This window comes from Pseudophryne corroboree, chromosome 5 (genome assembly GCF_028390025.1).
Source record: "Pseudophryne corroboree isolate aPseCor3 chromosome 5, aPseCor3.hap2, whole genome shotgun sequence".
Classification (NCBI taxonomy): Eukaryota; Metazoa; Chordata; class Amphibia; order Anura; family Myobatrachidae; genus Pseudophryne; species Pseudophryne corroboree.
The window spans coordinates 248,793,793-248,815,008 of NC_086448.1; the positions used below are offsets into that span (position 1 = coordinate 248,793,793).

At 44.3% G+C, this 21,216-nt stretch overlaps 2 protein-coding genes across 11 annotated transcripts in view; one reads left to right on the top strand and one right to left on the bottom strand.

Moving 5' to 3' along the window:
* RARB (retinoic acid receptor beta) overlaps positions 1-3,068 on the top strand; it is a 1,402,065-nt gene extending 1,398,997 nt beyond the window's left edge. For all 10 annotated transcript variants that reach the window (XM_063922235.1, XM_063922228.1, XM_063922231.1 and 7 more), the window contains one exon: positions 2,788-3,068. In XM_063922235.1, the coding sequence (XP_063778305.1) occupies positions 2,788-2,981 (194 nt within the window). In that variant the 3' untranslated portion in view covers positions 2,982-3,068. The remainder of the gene's footprint in view (positions 1-2,787) is intronic.
* Positions 3,069-4,308: 1,240 nt separating this feature from the next.
* Positions 4,309-21,216, bottom strand: part of TOP2B (DNA topoisomerase II beta) — a 222,270-nt gene continuing 205,362 nt past the window's right edge. The window contains exons 35-40 of the mRNA XM_063922226.1: positions 15,114-15,221; positions 13,998-14,108; positions 7,156-7,263; positions 6,605-6,730; positions 6,196-6,293; positions 4,309-4,842 (exon numbers count right to left, since the gene is read on the bottom strand). Coding sequence (XP_063778296.1) covers positions 4,681-4,842; positions 6,196-6,293; positions 6,605-6,730; positions 7,156-7,263; positions 13,998-14,108; positions 15,114-15,221 — 713 coding nt within the window. The 3' untranslated portion in view covers positions 4,309-4,680. The remainder of the gene's footprint in view (positions 4,843-6,195; positions 6,294-6,604; positions 6,731-7,155; positions 7,264-13,997; positions 14,109-15,113; positions 15,222-21,216) is intronic.

Consider the following 21,216-nt stretch of genomic DNA (forward strand, 5'->3'; position numbering starts at 1 on the left):
TGCTGCTGCTGGACTACAAGATGAAACCCACAGGTGAACACTGATTCTGCATATGACTGAATCACAGCATAGCTGGAACCATGCCAATTCACTGCACACTCTGATCCTTGCAGACCGTCTGAGAGCGCTCTCTCTATACTGTAATTGTTAGTCGTGTGTTTATACACACACACAAGGGGGAGGCACCAAGCTCCAATTTGCCTCCGGGCGACTGGGTTGAACTTATGCCCCTGCTGTCCAGTGTAGCAGTAGGCCAATATCAATACTCTATATGTATATCAGCTTCATCCCTGTGAACCCTAGTGGATGAAAAGAGAACACTCTTTAATAGTGCTGGTGGCAGGATTTTTCATGTTCCAGAATTCTCTTCAAACCCCTAGCACAGGCATGTCAAACTACAAGTCCCAGCATGCTTTACCAGCTGATCAGTGGAAGGTATGCTGGCAAAGCATGCTGGGACTTGTAGTTTCACAACAGCTGGAGGGTCACAAGTTTGACATGCCTGCCCTAGCACATCTCTGCTGTCCACAATGGTGGCAGCATAAACCGCTCCAGCTGGTGCTTTACGCTGCCCTTCATGCTAGCAGCAGATGTGGCGGGCACTGGGATCATGGATTCTAAAGTTTGCAGGATTTTCAAAGCAGATTTTTCAATGTGTTCCATTTGAAAAAGCAGCATGAATTCTGCCCAAATGTTTGTATGAACAAGCCATATATCAATGCTACCTCTCCTATGAGGCGTCAGGTGTCTAGGCTCTTCTCCTGGTGGCATGTAACCCTGTATTTTGTGGTCTTATTACATCATAAAGCCAGGGTTTTGTAACTGACTTGGGATTTGTTTTAAAATATTAGGTAATCTTACATACTTTAAAATCTGACGTGTATGTATGTGTATATACAGTACTGGTCAAAAGTTTTAGGCAGTTGTGCAAAAATAAAAAGGCTGCTAAATACGAATGCTTTCAAAAAGTAGAAGTGTTAATAAAAATAATCTATCAGTTAACAAAATGCAAAGTGAATGAACAGAATGGAAATCTAAATGAAATCAATGTTGGTGTGCCTTCAAAATCAAATCTTCTAGGAGTATGTAGTTAAATTACCGGCTCTCAGGATCCTGCTGGTCAGGATACAGACGCCGTAGTCCCGACCCAAGCCCAGTATTCCCACTCGGGTGGTGGTCACCCGAGGCGTGGCGAGCCCGCAAGGGAACAGGCTGTGCTCGCTGCCGGGATTCTGCCAGTCAGGTTCCCGGCTCCGGTTTCCTGACTTCCGGTACCCTTCTAGGTACACTTGCACACAGTTTTTGAAGGAACTCTGCAAACATCTTGGAGAACTAACCACCGATCTTCTGTGGATGTAGGCTTGCTCATATCATTCTGTCTCTATATATAATCCCACAGTCTCGATGATGCTGAGATCAGGGCTCAATTCCAGTTCTTGTTCCATCAAATCCCCAACTCAAGTTTGCTGAAATGCATCCCCAAACTTGTAAGGAACTTCCACCATGCTTCACTGTTGCCTGCACACACTCATTATTATATGGCCATTTGACAAAACAACTGCCTTCTGTTACAGCCAAATAATTACAATTTTGACTTGCCCGTCTAGAGCACCTGCTGCCATTTTTCTGCACCCCAGTTCCTATGTTTCTGTGCAGTTGAGTCGCTTGGCCTTGTTTCCATATAGAAGGTATGGCTTTTTGGCCACAATTCTTCTAAGTGAAGAACACTTCTGGCCAGACTTCTTCGAACAGTAGATGTGTGTACCTGGGTTGGGTCCCATTGGTTGCTGCCAGTTCTGAGCTGATAACACCGCTGGACATCTTCCAATTTTGAAGGGAAGTAAGCATGATGTAACTTTCATCTGATGCACTAAGTTTCCTTGGTCGACCATTGCGTCTATGGTCCTCAGCGTTGCCAGTTTTTTTGTACTTCCATGCTGAGAAATACAGGCAGGTACTTAACCATCATGGAGGTGTCTGCTTGGCTCCAAATGTATTTTGCAGCAGTACAATGACCCCAAACATATAGCTAATGTCATTAAGAACTATCTTCAGCATCAAGAACATGTAGTCCTGGAAGTGATATGGTCCCCACAGAGCCATGATCTCATCATCATCAAGTCCATTTAGGAATACATGAAGAGACCGAAGGATTTAAGAAAGCCTAAATCCACAGAAGAAGTGTACCTGGAAGTATTGATACTGTTTTGGAGAGTGGTCACACCAAATATTGATTGAATTTGGATTTCTCTTCTGTTTATTCACTTTATTTTTTATCAATTAACAAAATGCAACTTGTATAGGAAAAACAAACCACTTGAATAAAAAGTTGCTAAACTAAAAAAAAAGCTACATTGTATTCAGATGTGATAGGGTTTTCCACCTCGTCCCTAAATGTGCTTCTCCACCCTCCACAGCTCCAATAAATCATTTCACCCTGCAAAATTAAAAAAACCTTCACAATTTATAAGGATCACTATCTTGACCCTGTAGAAATGGGTGCATTCCAGCACTAGTCTTTTCCATTTTGGAACTAACCCCCTTAGTAGCTTCTGTGTGACTGGGTGCACAGTGCAGTGTAGCCTCATTTATTATGAACTGTTCTAGTCAAGTGAAGAGTTGTAGGTCCTACTGTTATTCCTAAATGGTATCTTGATGCACAAAAGCCAATATGCTTCTTGCAAATGAACATACATTAGACATTTAAAAATTGAAGTACTAAACAAAAAACATTGCAAGTCGAGCACAACTATAAATAACAAATATCTGTTTTGCCTACTTGTTTAGGTGCAGAACGTGTTATCACATTGAAGCTGGAAATACCTGGATCAATGCCACCACTCATTCAGGAAATGCTGGAGAACTCAGAGGGGCACGAGGCAACAGCATCCAGTCCCAGCGAGAAGGCGGCAGAGCACAGTCACAGCATCTCAGCCAGCTCAGACGAGGAGCAGGTCAGCACATGTGCACAGGTGCAATAAGGGCCGAGCCGACACTTCAGACATTCCCAAGACAATATGCACACAGGGATGATAAGCAAGGCGCATCTTTTCCCCCATTGCTGGATTTGCAGACCCAAAACATGTTTTAATTCCCCAGCAAGAAAAGACCAAGTTGGTTTCCTTTATATAAACCTATATACTTTTGCTGTTTACATTCTTCTCTTTGCTGGACTCTTACAAATAGAAGGAAAAACACTAATGCAGCCATTTTACAGAACAAGAAATAAAGCTAAATCTATTTTCTCCTATGATCATCAGATTGCATGATCTTTGAAGACTGCTATGACTGTGTACATAACCTATTTACTGTTCTCTCTGCTGGATGTTTGGTGCTTTCCTTTGGTCTTGCATACATGAAATGATCAAGACAAGGTAACAGAATGGACTGTTGTACATGTCCACGTGAGGAACGTAGACTGTCACATAGGTCATACCACGCCCTCAACTGCATTGCGTTTACTCTTCTCTGTGTGAGGAAACTGTGGAAGAACATTCACATTATCTGAAGCCAGTTTTGTATCTGAGTAACTCTGTTTGGTTAGAAGACATTTCATTGTAGAGTTGTCAATGTCACTTTAACAAGGTGGATCAAACAGATGTGATTGTTTTGGTGGATGATATTTACAGGTGCATTACTACAGTAAGTGTAGCCTCAAAGGCACTTTCCAGTGTTAAAATGTTTGTCCGTTTTTAATTTTCTTTCATGGTTTACTTGTTCACAAGCCATTAGCGAAATGTTTGTGAGGGGTACACAGTTTATGAGTGGGTATTGGATAAAAGACCCCCTCCCATTTACCTTCGTACATCTCATGTTCACAATTGCTCAGCCCACCAACAACTACTGTAACCATTCTGGCTGAAAAGCCGTTTTGGCATAGCGTGCTGAGAGCAGCAGTCTGCGTCGCCCTCTAATAGCAAGATGTAACTTACACTACAATCTGATCGAACTGGCACAAAGTGGCTACAGTACATGCCTCAGCCCCACACAAACCACTCAAAGCCCACCCATTTTATTGTTTTAATCTGTTTGGATCACAGTGATGGTGATACCACAGTAGACGTTAACACATAAGTGTTCATAGGTCTCATTTAAAGCACTAGTAAAAATTTTGGGGGATATTTTAGCAAGTCTGTGATGTATTCTTCACTGGCTTGGTTTGTACATTGAGATTGTTTAACAATGCTTTCTATGTTCATATACTGTTTACCTTTTTTTCCATGGAGTCTCCTGGCAAAGAATAAAATATATTTATTTTAAATCAAAGTATTATTTGATGAGTTTGATAGAAAAACAAGACTAAAAAAATTTGCTTTCTATTTTTTTTTAATGTTTTGTCTTCATTTCAAAAAGCAGGGTTGCTGTGTTTTGTTTTTGTATATATCCCCGACCCCCCCACTCTGTATTTGATCAGGACAGTTAAAATGTGTGCTTGGGCACAGCTGTCTAAAACATTTCTACAAGGCAAATTGGAACAGAGTACATGACATTTCATGAGTAAAAAAGAGCAGAAATCTGTATGTGTAACAACAAATGTTAAAATGCCTACACGATAATAAAAAACATCAATTACGTCATCACATAAAATAAGACAATGTACAAAAGTCTGCAACAGGAGGGACAAAAGGACTACACAAGATACTTTGTTGGAAAACATTTTTGTGCTCTTCGGGCACATAACTAATACATAACAAAATCATCATCTTCTTCATCAGACTCTGCAAAATATTTTACTTCTTTCCTTGCCCGGCCAGGCCTCTGTCGCGTCGCACTTTCAGAACTGACTTCCGATGGAAAAATGTCCACGTCTGAATCAATGTCCATTACTGATTTCTTGGACTTCTGCAACAAAGAAGAGTCAAATGTTTGATCATTTTGATGAAAGCCGTAATAAAAGTTCATGCGCACGAGCGCCATTTTACTACTGTTACTTTTACAAGAACTGTGTTTTGTCCATTTCCCATCAGGTAAGCTATTTATCAGTTACCTGAGCTACACATTGCTACATTCTTCTGTTCTAAAGGAGGCTTGTGAATACGAAGGAGCCCAATAGGCATAACAAAAACGGCATCTCAATGAATTATAATGTAGTATAATTATTTAATGTGTGCCGTGCACTAAAAGCACTTCTGGAATAAGTTCTCCATGTTTAAGAGCGCATACTGCAGTGTACTGCACACGCTAGACACATGTGGCAGAATTCAATTGAGGTGGTAAGCGGAAATGTGCAAAAAGAGAACTGTGTGAGCCCAACAGATTTTTCACGTCACTTCCATTACTTTGGATGGGATTATCTGCTTTACGTGGCTAAACCTGACCTCTCAGGGTGCAATACAAATGAATACCCACCCCCCCATCCAAACACACACCAATCTCCCATCACTTTAGAAGGGATAAGAGAGAGGTCAGCTAAACCATATTCTCAGATATTCATGTCATCATACCGGATGTCTGAGACTAGACCATTTCCGCCTGTCAACTGTAGCAAAATGATCACATCTCAATTACAACAAGGAGACTGGAGAAGATAATGTTTAATATAATCTATCGTCATATATATATATATATATATATAATATCTGACAAGAGCTGGATGGGGATTACAGGCGCTTGCTCTGCTCACTTTAGTATTCACAATGACTGGGTATTATAATCGAAAAGAATCTACCTGAAAATTCACTTTTTGTAAGCAAACAGCTGTCAAAGTGTTACAGAAAGTACTAGAAGCATCTCAATAAAATTGTATTAAATAAATTGCAGAAAGGGACTCTTGGTAAGTAACTGGGCATTTACAGAGTAGGCGCACTACTACTTACCCTATAGTCTGGCACAAGTAACAGCCTCTACACCTATGATATTACTCTAAAGTAATATACACTAGGACGATAATGCCCGATTTCATCCGATTTCGGACCGATATATCGGATGAAATCAAGCATTTTGGAGGAGTTTTCAATCCGATGCGCATTCCCATGAGCATCGGATCGGATACTCCAGATTGAATGTGCTGCACATTCAATCAGGTCCGACCTGGGGGCATGGCTGGGATCGCCCAGGATACATCGGACGCAAAAGGACAGCATATGATGTATCTTGGCCGATCCTGCCTCCCGGGAGGATGCCGGGGTGGCCTCAGACATGAGGTCGGACAAGTGTATGGGGCCCTTTAGGCTGTTTGAAGAACACCATTCTTACTTTGCTGGATGCTGGCTTTGAAGCTGATTTCTTCCCAGGATTATAATCTCCTTCATTTTCAGAGTCAGATGTTTTTCTTTTTTTTCCTCTTCCTTTTGCTTTAAATGCAAAGAGAACGCATGTGAAAGGTTTGCAGAATATGGAATACATTACTGCCCTCTAGTGGCGAAAGATGAATTTGCAAGATGTAAGTCATACAATTAACAGCTACCTTATAATCCTTACAATTTGGAAAAGATCTTTAATATAGATAAGAAAACCAAGAAACCACAACTTCAGTATTTTACACTGATGAAATAGCAGCAAAGCTGAACTACCACATTTTGCCACGTTACCAAGATTTTCTATACAATATATTAGATGTGCAATGGGCAAGTGCTTCTCCCATATGTAGAATGATTTAATCTACCTTTGGGCGTTGTAGATTTCTTTGGAGCTCCAAACTCTAATTCGGAGTCCGAATGAACAAAAACTTCAGACTTCTTTGGCTTCGGCGTCCGTCTTTGTTTCGGGGTTCCATCTGAAGAGGTTTTTGCTGCATTTGGAAATGAACGGGTAACAAAATCAGAGTACAGTTTCTGTGCCAAACACCTACTGACACTTCCTTAATAAATGCCAACATGGATTCCACTGAACATATTATGAAGCTCCTCTTTTATTTCTCAATGTCTGTGGGTAGCTAAACCCATACATGGATAGCAGCTTACACAGCACATTCTACAAATCAGATGAACAAAAGAAAAAAAGGAGGAGGGGCTAATAGATAATCAAATCTCCTGACATACGTCTAATGAAATACATAGGGAAGTTACATTCAAATGTGCGCAACATACGAATCTTTGTAACAATCTTCCTTTAACATTACATGACCATGCCCAGCTATAGCTTTGGTTAAAACAAAGAAGAGGGAAAACCAAGGGGGACTTCTTCCAACCCCCAAAACCATCAGGCTAGCTTTACCTTTCTTAGCAGATGCTTTGCTGGCTGGCTTTTCTTTAGACTTGTAGGTGAACGAAGATAAGAGCGGAGACGATTCTTCATCGTCACTGATGTATTTTGGTGCATCATCTAAATTAAGAAACAATGCAGGATATAAAAATAAAGGCAGAACATTTTTGCAAACTAAACATTTCTGATGTAGGGACAGGTCACATTTCTTTGTAAAACCTCTCTGCACCCCTCAGCATCTAACCTGGCGATTGCTCCATTCATTCCATTAGTAATGAATGGAGTGATCACCTGCTACGAGATGTTGCAGTCCAGCATGCCATGCAGCATCGCAGCAATGATGAGCATGGCTACATCTGGATCAAATCTTCTAAAGAGTACAAGTGGAGTTTTTGCCCATATCAACCAATCAGCTCAAGTTATCATTTACGCCATTCATCTTTATAAGGTTTTGATACATTTCCCCACTAGAGAATCTACTAAAACAGAATGAATGAAATAGGCTTTTAATACCTACCGGTAAATCCTTTTCTCATAGTCCGTAAGGGATATTGGGGGGAAACTAGTACAATGGGGTATAGTCAGGGTCCAAAGGAGCCAGTGCACTTTAACTATCTTCAACAGGGTGTGCTGGCTCCTCCCCTCTATGTCCCCTCCCACAGGCAGTTATAGGTAAAAACGTGTCCGAAGGAGAAAGGACATATATGAGAGAAGGAAATATGATAACAAAGGGTGGTGAGATTTACACACCAGCAAACCACAAACATAAAACAACCCGCAACGGTTGGTAACAACAACAGCTGAACAGGTAATAATAATAATTTTATTTATATAGCGCTCTTTCTCCCATAGGACTCAAGGCGCTTAACAGATACATAGCATAATATAGTACAGTAAATAATGAAGTACATTTTCATAAAATACAGAAGCATGAAGATACTAAAAGGGACAATTATGGGAATGCTTGAGTAAACAGAAAAGTCTTGAGTCTACTTTTGAAGGATTCTATAGTTGGGGCCTCTCGCACTGTGCGGGGAAGTGAGTTCCATAGAGTCGGAGCCGCATGACTAAAAGCTCGACCCCCGGATGAATTACGGGAGATTCTAGGTACTGCTAAAAGTCCTTCATCTACAGATCGCAGTAATCGAGTGGGGCAGTATGGGGTCAGAAGCTGTTTGAGGTACCTTGGGCCTTGGTCATGTAATGCTTTGAAACTCAGTAAGCCAATCTTGAAGATGATTCGCCATCGTACAGGCAGCCAGTGAAGGGAGTAGAGGATGGGTGTTATGTGGCTAGAACGGGGCTGGTTGGTTAATAGCCTGGCAGCTGTGTTTTGCACCAGCTGTAAGCGCTGCAATTCTTTTGCTGGGAGACCAAGGTAGAGGGCATTACAGTAGTCTAAACGAGATGATACAAATGCATGTATGACTTTTGGCATATCATCTGAGGGAATTAAGTGCTTGATTCTGGCTATGTTCCTCAGGTGAAAGAATGAGGATTTGATTGTGGCTGATATCTGATGTTTAAGTGTCAAGCCACCATCCAGGACAACGCCAAGATTCCGCACACGATCACTGGTCTGTAATTCTGAATCCCCGAGTGTAAGTCCAGTTGGTTGGCTATGCTGCAGTCTTGTCCTTTGATGTTGCGGTCGTATCATAAGGACCTCTGTTTTATCCGGGTTCAGTCGCAGCCAGCTGGCGCTCATCCACTCCTGTAGTTCAGCTAGACAGCCATTAAGGGTTGTTATTGGGTTATCAGTGCCCGGAGCAAAGGACAAGTACAGTTGTGTATCATCTGCATAGCAGTGGTAGACCAGGCCATGGCGCCTGATTATTTCGCCCAATGGGAGCATGTATACTGCAAAAAGCATGGGGGATAGTATAGAACCTTGTGGGACACCACATGGCAATGACAGTGGTGGTGATGAGTATAATCCAGATGATACTCTCTGTGACCTGCCTGTGAGAAATGATTTGAACCATCTTAGGACTGTGCCATCCAGACCACAGAAATGTATCAGTCGCTCAATCAGAAGCCCATGGTCCACGGTATCAAATGCTGCCGAGAGATCCAGAAGGATTAATATTGAACAGTCACCTCTGTCTTTTGCCATCAGAAGATCATTTAACACACACACCAGGGCTGTTTCAGTGCTATGTCTTCTCCTGAATCCTGATTGAAATGGATCATAAATATCATGGGTTGTCAGGCGGGTTTCCAGTTGATTTGCAACGACTTTCTCAATAACCTTTCCTAGGAAAGGAAGGTTTGATACCGGTCTGTAGTTGGTCATGCAGTCGGGATCTAAATTAGGTTTTTTAAGAAGCGGTCTAACAATTGCTTCCTTTAGGGGTCCAGGAAAAATGCCTGTCTGCAAAGAGCATTGAACAATTTTTGTAAAGACAGGACCAATTATATCCATACAACCTATTAGAAGCTTGGTTGAGGCTGGGTCCAGATCACAGGTGGTGGGACGCAAAATCCGAGCAATTTCAGCAGTGTCCTTTACATCCACTGGATCAAAGCTGGTCCATGAAGGCAGGTAGCTTATATTGGCGGGCTTTGTAATTTGGCACTCCTTTGATGGCACTGTGGAGATTCCAGCCCGGATGGTGGATATTTTATCTGCAAAGAAGTTTGCAAACTCGTTGCATCTTGCCTGGGAGAGGGTCTCATCAGTCTGCAGGCATGCTGGCTTGCAAAGCATCTCCACTGTGCGGAAAAGTTGAGCTGGCCTATTGTTTGCTGCTGTGATCTTATTTGACAGGAACTGTGCTTTCTTACGAGTGATTGTCGATTGATATTCTTCGTTATGCTTTATTAGTTTTATTTTGTCATCCACTAGGTTAGTCTTCCTCCATCGTCTTTCCAGTCTACGCCCCCTTTTCTTGAGCTCACTAACACTGTTGTCGAACCATGGAGCTTGACGTTGTGGTTTACGAGGTCTTAAACGCACAGGGGCGATAATATCAATTGCAGCCATAACATCCCTATTATAATAACGGACTAGGGAACAGGGATCTTCACAGGCACCCTGTATAGCAGAGAGATCCAGATTTGCTGCAAGAGCCTGGGGAGTCATACCCCTCCTTGGACGATACCTGGTCAACTCCACGGGCAGAGATCTTATTTGAGGGGTTGCAACTGAGAACCAGAGGGAGTAGTGGTCTGACCAGGTAACTATAGAACAAGAACCTGCAGAAAAGTGAACGCACTGAGGCGGGTACCCAATATCCCTTATGGACTACGAGAAAAGGATTTACCGGTAGGTATTAAAATCCTATTTTCTCTAGCATCCATAAGGGATATTGGGGGAAACTAGTACGATGGGAACTTTCCAAAGCTTCCAGAACAGCGGTAAAGTGCGGATACTGCTGCAGCACCGCCTGCCCAAACTTGGTATCCTCTTTGGCCAGGGTATCAAACTTGTAAAAACTTCCCCGAGCAGGTAGCAGCTTAGCATAGTTGCAAGGCCGAGACTCCACGGGCAGCCGCCCAGGAAGACCCCACTGATCTTGTAGAGTGGACCTTCAGAGACTTAGGAACAGATAAGTCTGCCGACTCATAGGCCTGTTGGATAGTAAACCTAATTCAACAAGCAATGGAATGCTTTGAAGCAGGGCAACCTTTTTTCTGCGCATCATAGAGCACGAACAAGGAATCAGTTTTTCTGACCCGAGCTGTGCGCTTGACATAGATCTTCAAGGCACGCACAGCATCCAATGTCTCTGCAGGAGCAGAAGCGTCAGAACTGGACGGAACCACAATAAGTTGATTCAGATGAAACGCGGAGACCACCTTCGGCAGGAACTGCTGTCTAGTCCGGAGCTCCGCTCTGTCCTCGTAAAAGACCAAGTACGGACTTTTACACGATAAGGCCCCCAATTCTGAGACATGCGAGCAGAAGCCAGGGCCAGCAACATCACAGTCTTCCACGTGACGTACTTGTCCTCTACTGTCATCAGAGGTTCAAACCAGCAGGACTGTAGAAATGCCAACACTACATCCAAATCCCAGGGTGCCGTAGGCGGCACAAAAAGTGGTTGTATGTGGAGTACTCCTTGCAAGAAGGTCTGAACTTCTGGCAACACTGCCAATTTCTTCTGGAAGAAAATCGAGAGGGCTGAAATATGGACCTTAATAGAACCCAGACATAAGCCCTTATCCACACCAGCCTGTAGGAAATGTCCCAAGTGAAACACTGCAGGCGGATACTAGCGTTCCTCGCACCAAGATACATATCTCCTCCAGATATGAAGATAATGTTTTGATGTCACATGTTTTCTGGCCTGAACCATGGTAGCAATAAACTTCTTGGAAAGGCCCTTGTGAGCTAGGATGTTCCGCTCAACCTCCATGCCGTCAAACAAAGTCGCCGTAAGTCCGGGTAGACGAACGGTCCTTGTTGAAGAAGATCTCTTCTTAGTGGTAGAGGCCAAGGGTCTTCGACGGACATGTCCAGAAGATCTGTGTACCACACCCTCCGAGGCCAATCTGGGTCAATCAGAATTGCCTGAACACCCTGATTTCTGATTCAGTTTTGCACCCTTGGGAGCAATGGAATCGGTAGCCCACTGCCCTCGCCTGAGGGTCCCTGGTGCGTGAGCAATACCAGGAAAGTTTCTTGTTGAGACGAGAAGCCATCATGTCTATTTGTGGGCAACCCCACCGGTCAATGATCTGCTGGAACACCAGATGGTGGAGCCCCCACTCCCCCGGGTGGAGATCGTGACGACTCAGGAAGTCCGCCTCCCAGTTGTCCACACCCGGAATTGCTGACATTGCTCTTGCATTTCTTTCTGCCCAGAGGAGTATCCTTGACACCTCTCGCATGCAGGCTCTGCTTTTTGTCCCTCCTTGTCGATTGATATACGCCACTGCTGTGGCGTTGCCCGACTACCTGGATCGCGTGATCTTTGAGCGGAGAGGCTTGAAGCAGAGCATTGTAGATCGTCCGAAGTTCCAGAATGTTGATCGGAAGGAGGGCCTCGTGGGCTGACCACAGGCGCTGGAACTGGGCCTCGTGGGCTGACCACAGGCGCTGGAACTGGGCCTCGTGGGCTGACCACCGGCCCTGGAACTGCACCCCCTGGGTGACAACTCCCCATCCCCGTAGACTGACATCCGTCGTGAGGAGGATCGAATCCTGAATCCAGAAACTCCGGTCTTCCAGGAGATTGGAGGACTATAGCCACCACAGGACGGAAATCCTGGCCTGAGGTGACAGCTGAATCACCCAGTGCATCTGGAGATGCAATCCGGACCACTTGCTCAGGAGATCCAACTGAAACGTTCTGGCATGGAACCTTCCATACTGGATCCCCTCGTATGAGGTAATCATCTTTCCTAACAATCTTATGCAAAGATGGATGGACACTCGAGTAGGTCGGAGCACTATGCGGACCATCTCCTGAAGAATTTTCACCTTGTCCTCTGGTAGAAACACCTTCTGGGCCACAGTATCCAGCAACATCCCCAGGAACAGGAGCCTTTGAGTTGGCTCCAGGTGGGACTTTTGTAAGTTGAGGATCCACCCATGGTCCGACAGAAGATGGATGGTGCGGTTGATATAGAGCAACAAAAGCTCCCTCGATCTTGCCTTTATCAGAAGATCGTCCAGATAAGGGATCACATTGATTCCCTGGACCTGGAGTTGAAACATCTCCGCCATCACCTTTGTGAATACCCTCGTGGCAGTAGACAGGCCGAAAGGTGGAGCCTGGAACTGGAAGTGATCATCAGGCAGGGCAAACCGCAGGTACGCCTGATGAGGCGGCCAAATCGGAATATGGAGATAGGCGTCCTTGATATCCAAGGAAACCATGAATTCCTGTTCCTCCAGGCCCCCAATCACTGCTAGCAGGGATTCCATTTTGAACTTGAACACCCTCAAATAAGGATTCAAGGATTTCAAGATTCAAAATAGGTCTGACCGAACCGTCCGGCTTCGGCACCACAAACAGGTTTGAGTAAAACCCCTTGCCGCGTTGCAGTAGTGGTACTGGAACAATGACGTTGGACTGGACCCGTGTTCAGCCGCACTTTGAACCAGGAGACCCTCCTAGCGGGGCCCCCGATTTGTATGCACCACCAATGTCACCTTCAGACAGCGTTAGGGGTGTGTGGCGTGCTGCGGCTGTGACAGCCTAGGTGCAGTGCCCCGCTGAACAACAACCCCTCAGGACGGTGGTCCTGCAGCGGGGAAGCGGCTCTGCACCTCGTAAGGCCGGTGACCATCCCCCCCTAACTCCCACGACGCAGGTATGTTGGTGCCAAGACAGCATTCCGAAAATAATCAAAGTTTAAAAGAAAATCGAAGAAAACTCTCTGGAGCTGCAGAGATGTGCATCCTCTCCTGAGGGCACTTTTTTCTAAACTGCCTGTGGGAGGGGGCATAGAGGGGAGGAGCCAGCACACCCAGTTGCACTGGCAACTTTGGACCCCGTCAATACCCCATCGTACTAGTTTACCCCAATATCCCTTATGGATGCTAGAGAGATACAGATGGAGCCACGCTCATCTAATGTGGCTCCATTACAAACGTGCAATCCCGGCGCGGCTAGGCGTTCCGTCGCCTAGCCACGCTATGGGAGTGCACAGAGATGCTACCATTGCAGTGAGGGGGGTGCGTGCATGTTTCACATGCACCCCAGGCGCTGCAATAGGCACCCCTCGGCGGCACAGACGCAGCCACGATTAGCGTGGCTCTATCTGTAGATATCAAATAGTCACCTTTTTTTAATAAAAAAAATAAAAATCAAGTAAAATTGATTTTTACAAAATACTTTCTTTAATAAAAAGATATTTCATTTTATTATTGTATTTGTAGATATCAAATAGGATAACTTTACCTTTCTTAGTAGATGCTTTGCTGGCTGGTTTTTCATTAGACTTGTATGAAAATGGTGAGGATAAAAGCGGGGAAGAACTATCATCATCGCTGTTGTATATTGGTGCCTCTTCTAACCAAACAAAAATGCAGGATGTCAACAGATGCAGCGATATTTAGGCTTCTTGTGCAATTATTAAACAGAAAATGTAACATACTGTACAGGCAGTGGACACAAACTCCAGGGTACTAGAGGCACACCAAACACAGAAAGGCAGGGCTTTCCCACAATTACCAATGCTGGATTGTCCTGGTTGACTCTAATTCTGGCTAGCATGGGAGTAAGAGGGGACCTCAGCAACCTTAAAGCGGGGTGATTGTTGGAACACTTCAGGAGCTGCTTCAGTGACCAAATTGGCTCAACCTGCTAAAGGTTTCGTGACCAGCTGTGTTTAGGGTGATGGCAGTATCAAAGGGCAAAAGCACGAACGGGTATAGTTTTCCCGGTTCATTACATCAGTGCATTCATTCAGTGTGAAAGGCAAAGGAGGCACAGTTTCCCAGCAGTGCTTGGGCACAGTCATTCCCTTAGAAAGCAAAGACAGTCCTATTTAATAAAAAGGTTAACACTGCTACTGACATGTTTGGGTGGAATTAAAGTGTTGTCAGCGGCCACTAGATGGCTCCAGATGGAGCAATTCAAGTGTTGCTCCGTACATGCACAGCCACTGGCGCTAACATTACTGTTATGTTGTTCCATCATTTTGACGGGCTGGCAACAAGTACTTTCAGAGTTGCCATCGTTGGACCATGTTGCAGGTCTTCTTTACAAACAGGTAGGGTTTCTTCCATACCCCCATCTGCAGAGCATGTACGGTTAGCCAAGAGTTTGAGTATCGGCACAGATGATCATATTCTCCAGCACAAAGCAGTTGAGTAGCTTTAGAATGGTGCTATTACTGACTATAACTCCAGATATACCACAGCACATACAGACTGTGTGCGATGGCCCAACTCCCTATTAAGTGACTTTATATTGGTGTTTACATTTGTTCACTACTTGTATATATTACTTTAGCGTTAACATTTAAAAACAAAAAACAATATACAATTTCCCCATTGTGAGGGCTCAGCTTACCTTTCTTAGTAGAAGCTTTGCTGGCTGGTTTTTCTTTAGACTTGTAGCTGAACGTTGAAGAGAAGAGGGAAGATTCGTCGTCGTCACTGGTGTATTTCGGTGCATCTTCTGTTTAAATCAAAACAAACAAAAAAAACTTAATAAAGACCATTACATGAAATATTCTAAGGCAACTATAACTAATGTGTTAACTCCCCAGTCTTCTGAGTAGAGACAAGAAAAAAAAAAAAACCCTAGGAAGTACATATCAGTGTTTCCCACATCCGGTCCTCACACTGCTTAACAGCTCAGGTTTTTTCATGATTTCTTTACTCACGCACAGGTGACTTGGCTTCCTACTTCCACAGACATAAAGCCTCAAACAGGGACTGCTGGGGGGGAGATCTGGGGACCAGTGATGGTAAACCCAGTTATGTAATGTAACCTCCCACCCCCTGATGTCTGAGAAACTACTCCAGATGTTCCTAAAAGCTATAAATCAACATGGGTAGGAATAATGAAAGGTAATAGTTCTCTAATTTCCTTATAATCACCGTAGAAGCCATCAAACATACCCAAGCAATACCAAGTACAAACAAATTTACTGAATAACCACTATGATATTTCTTCTAGACGGAGCATAAACAAAAGAGATCACATGGAGAAGGAGACATTTGTCAAGGTATGAAGGGGTAATCACCCTGCTGGTTGCTCAGAAAGTTCGCCGAGGCCTGTTTCCCCCACCCCTATTGCCACTGTACAATTTGCTGTTGGAATTTCCTGCACAACAAGAAACGTATAGGTAGCATTTTATTTTCTAACTTGAGGAAGCACTTCAATCTCCTTATCAGACTACCCTTAACCTTTCTGCCATTGAAGGGGGCGCCCGGATTTAAATGCAGAAGTAGTTCCTTGTGACTTATTGTAGCAGCATAATGCCTAGAATACAGCTACCCCTGAAGTGCTGTTGAGGGGGAAGAGAAAATTAAATATCCTGGGTTTTTTAAAATCTTGAATTAAAAAGTGCTTTTTAAAATAGGATTTTGGTACTTAACAGAAAAATCCTTTTCTTTGAATTAATAGGGGGCATTGGAGTACTCTTAGGATATGGACGGTGCGATAGCAGGGATAGGCATACTTGAATATTTACATGTATAACCCTCCGTCCCCTCCATACTCCCAAGATGCCTCAGTGTTTTTTTGCTGAGACAAACAAGAGCCTATGTGTTTTCACCAATCGCCCTGTTAGCCAAGGTGATGCGAAAGGAAAAACAAGGAAGGGGCGCTGTGATACTAACAGCTTCGGCTTGGCCCAGAAGACATTGATACACAGATCTGCAGAGGCTGTCAAAGGACGCGCCATTCCTACTCCCTCAATGACCAGATCTACCGTCTCAGGGTCCTTGCTATCACATGCACCTGGATTGACTGTCTTTGACGGTGTGGCTCTTGAGATTTCCATCCTAAAAGCAAGAGGATTCTCACAACAGGTAATTCAAACAATGCTCAGAGCAAGGAAACCTTCCTCCGCTCGCATTCATCACCGAATATGGCAAGCCTATAGACATCATCCGAGGGTTCTTATGGATCTTAGGTCACAACTAGCAAGACCCCTATACTTGATTTTCAATAGTTCAATTAGTACCAAAATATTGGCGTATAGCAAAGGTAGTGCCATTATTTAAAAAGGGATCCAAAAATCATCCGGGTAAATACAGGCCGGTTGGTTTGACATCTATAGTGGGGAAAATATTGGAAGGAATTCTAAGGGATAGCATACAGGAAAATCTACAGACCACTAAGATTATTAGCAAGAACCAGCATGGGTTTGTGAAGGACAGATCATGTCAAACTAACTTCGTTAACTTCTACGAGGAAGTGAGCGACAATCTTGACCAAGGAAAAAAGCAGTGGATGTGGTCTACTTAGATTTTGCAAAAGCCTTCAATACAGTGCCTCACAGGAGACTAATCATCAAAAAAAAAAAGAAACTTGGCCTAGGAAAAACGGTTTGTACATGGATAAGTAACTGGCTGGACAACAGGGTACAGCAAGTAGTGGTCAACGGGAAGTCCTCAAGCTGGACACCAGTAGTCAGTGGAATACCACAGGGGTCCATACTCGGGTCACTACTGTTCAACATATTTATCAATGATCTAGAAATAGGCCTGGAAAGCAGAGTGTCAATGTTTGCAGATGACACTAAACTGTGTAGGGTAATTAATTCAGAAACAGATGTGGAGTCTCTGCAGAATGACTTATCTAAACTTGAAATCTGGGCATCTAAATGGAAAATGAGGTTCAATATAGAAAAATGCAAGGTTATGCATTTTCAAAACTAAAAACAAACTTGCATCCTACATATTAAACTGGGAAAGTCTAGGGGTAACAGTTTTATAATAACCGTATACAATGTCAAAGTGCAGTAAAGAAGGCAAGTAAGGTGTTAGCGTGCATAATACGAGGAATTGAGACAAGGGACGAGGATGTAATTCTGCCGCTGTACAAATCATTGGTACGTCCGCACCTGAAATATTGTGTTCAGTTTTGGGCAACACTGTATAAAAAAAGATATTGGTGAACTTGAAAGGGTTCAAAGGCAAGCTACTAAGTTGATTAAAGGGCTAGAGGGACTGGATTACGAGGAAAGGCTCACTAGGTTGAACATGTATACACTGGAAAAGAGGAGTCTAATACTCCTTTCACATCGCACAAATAACCCGGTATCGACACGGCATATTGCTGTGTCGACACGAGTCAGTGTGCGATGTGAAAGCACACTGGCTGAATTAGCGGGTCGCCTGACCCGGTAATTCAACCCGGTAAAAAAGAAGGGTTTTACCCGGGTTGATTACCGGGTCAGGTGCGGTGTGAATGGGAGCCGTGTCGATGCGACACGGTTCCCATTCACAGCATAGGGAGAGGCGGCGCAGGAGATGAGCTCATCTCCCGGCGCCGCCTCCACCCCCGCTGCTGCTGCTCCCTCCGCTGCTATGGCAACCGACCCGGTATATTGCCGGGTCGGAAAGCCAGCAGCGGAGCGCAAATGCCGGATCCCACCCGGTAAGTACACGTTTGTCTTACCGGGTAGGATCCGGCATTTACAGTCTGAATGCGGTATAAGAGGAGACATTATTAATGTCTTCAAATATGTAAAGGGAAACTACAAAGTTATCAGAGGAATTATTTATTAAAAGAACTCTGTTTAGAACACGTGGGCACTCGCTGAGGCTGGAGTAGAGAAAATTCCGTACGCAATGGAGGAAAGGGTTCTTCACTGTTAGGGCAATAAGGATTTGGAATTCCTTGCCAGGGAAGGTAGTAATGGTGGACTCTGTAAATGCATTTAAAAAGGGGATTGGATGAATTTCTGATTCAAAAGGATATCCAAGGTTACAACATTTAAAATATTGACGTTGTTAATCCAGGTGTAACATGATTTGTAGTTGTCAACTAGTCATAAAGCATTCTTCAGCAGGTACAGTAAAATCAACTCAACGTAATACAAAATACAGGTTGAACGCGATGGACTTTTTGCCTCTTTTCAACCTCAATTACTATGTTGCAACGAGTATAATTTACAGTTCACAAGCACTCTTGATAGGTTCTCCTTCTTGGATATCACTCTCTCTATTGTGGATGGTCAGATTACAACAAAAACATTTAGGAAAGAAGTCGATAATTACAATTTTCTACATTATGACAGCTTACATCACAAAAACTGGATCAATAACACCATATTCACAATTGCGATGGTTAAGATGCAATTGTAGTGATTTTCATAATTCTGAAAATCAAGCAAACAAATTAGTTTCCTCATTGAGGGATTATCCATCATAATAAGATTTTACTTACCGGTAAATCTATTTCTCGTAGTCCGTAGAGGATGCTGGGGACTCCGTAAGGACCATGGGGAGAGACGGGCTCCGCAGGAGACATGGGCACTTTAAGAAAGAATTTAGTTCCTGCTGTGCACTGGCTCCTCCCTCTCTGCCCCTCCTCCAGACCTCAGTTAGAGAACTGTGCCCAGAGGAGATGGACAGTACGAGGAAAGGATTTTTGTTAATCCAAGGGCAAGATTCATACCAGCCACACCAATCACAACGTATAACTTGTGATAACAATCCAGTAAACAGTATGACAATCACATAGCATCAGTTCACGCCCAATGCAACAATAACGTAACCCTTATTGAAGCAATAACTATATACAAATATTGCAGAAGAAGTCCGCACTTGGTACGGGCGCCCAGCATCCTCTACAGACTACGAGAAATAGATTTACCGGTTAGAAAAATCTTATTTTCTCTAACGTCCTTAAGGATGCTGGGGACTCCGTAAAGACCATGGGGATTATACCAAAGCTCCCAAACGGGCGGGAGAGTGCGGATGACTCTGCAGCACCGATTGAGCAAACATGAGGTCCTCCTCAGCCAGGGTATCAAACTTATAGAATTTTGCAAAGGTGTTTGTACCCGACCAAGTAGCAGCTCGACACAGCTGTAGTGCAGAGATCCCTAGGGCAGCCGCCCAAGAAGAGCCCACTTTCCTAGTGGAATGGGCCTTGATCGATTTATATAACGGCAATCCTGCCGTAGAATGCGCCTGCTGAATCGTGATACAGATCCAGCGAGCAAGAGTCTGCTTTGAAGCAGGGCCGCCAAGCTTGTTGGCTGCATACAGAACAAACAGTGCTTCTGTTTTTCGGACTCTAGCCGTCCTGGCTACATAAATTTTCAAAGCCCTGACCACATCAAGGGACTCGGAATCCTCTAAGTCCCGTGTAGCCACAGGCACCACAATAGGTTGGTTCATATGAAAGTATGAACACACTTTTGGCAGGAACTGAGGACGTGTCCGCAATTCTGCTCTATCCATATGGAAAACCAGATAGGGGCTTTTATGTGATAAAGCCGCTAATTCCGACACTCGCCTAGCCGAAGCCAGGGCTAATAACATGACCACCTTCCAAGTGAGATATTTCAACTCCACCGTTTTCAGTGGTTCAAACCAGTGTGACTTTAGGAAGTCCAAGACCACATTAAGGTCCCAAGGCGCCACCGGAGGCACAAACAGAGGCTGAATATGCAGTACTCCCTTAACAAAAGTCTGAACTTCTGGGAGAGAAGCCAATTCTTTTTGAAAGAAAATGGATAGGGCCGAAATCTGGACCTTAATGGAGCCTAATTTAAGGCCCAAATCCACTCCAGTTTGTAGGAAGTGAAGGAAACGGGCCAGATGGAATTCTTCCGTAAGAGCATTCCTGGCCTCACACCAAGAAACATATCTTCGCCATATACGGTGATAATGTTTTGCTGTTACTTCCTTCCTAGCTTTTATCAGCATAGGGATAACCTCAACCGGAATACCTTTTTCCGCTAGGATCCGGCGTTCAACCGCCATGCCATCAAACGCAGCCGCGGTAAGTCTTGGAACAGACAGGGTCCCTGTTGCAACAGGTCCTGCCTTAGAGGAAGAGGCCACGGATCTTCCGTGAGCATTTCCTGCAGATCTGGATATCAGGTCCGTCGTTGCCAATCTGGAACAACGAGGATTGTTCTCACTTCTTTTCTTCTTATTATTCTCAACACCTTGGGTATGAGAGGAAGAGGAGGAAATACATAGACGGACCGGAACACCCACGGTGTCACGAGGGCGTCTACCGCTACTGCCTGAGGGTCCCTGGACCTGGCGCAATACCCCTGTAGCTTTTTGTTGAGGCGGGACGCCATCGTGTCTATCTGTGGCAGTTCCCACCGACTCACAATCTCTGCGAAGACTTCTGGATGAAGTCCCCATTCTCCCGGGTGTAGGTCGTGTCTGCTGAGGAAGTCTGCTTCCCAGTTGTCCACTCCCGGAATGAACACTGCTGACAGTGCGCTTACATGATTCTCCGCCCAGCTAAGAATCCTGGTAGCTTCCGCCATTGCCGCTCTGCTCCTTGTGCCGCCTTGGCGGTTTACATGAGCCACTGCGGTGATGTTGTCTGACTGGATCAGAACTGGTTGGTCGCGAAGTAAGGCCTCCGCTTGACGTAGGGCGTTGTATATGGCCCTTAGTTCCAGCATGTTGATGTGCAGACAAGTCTCCTGACTTGACCAAAGACCCTGGAAATTTCTTCCCTG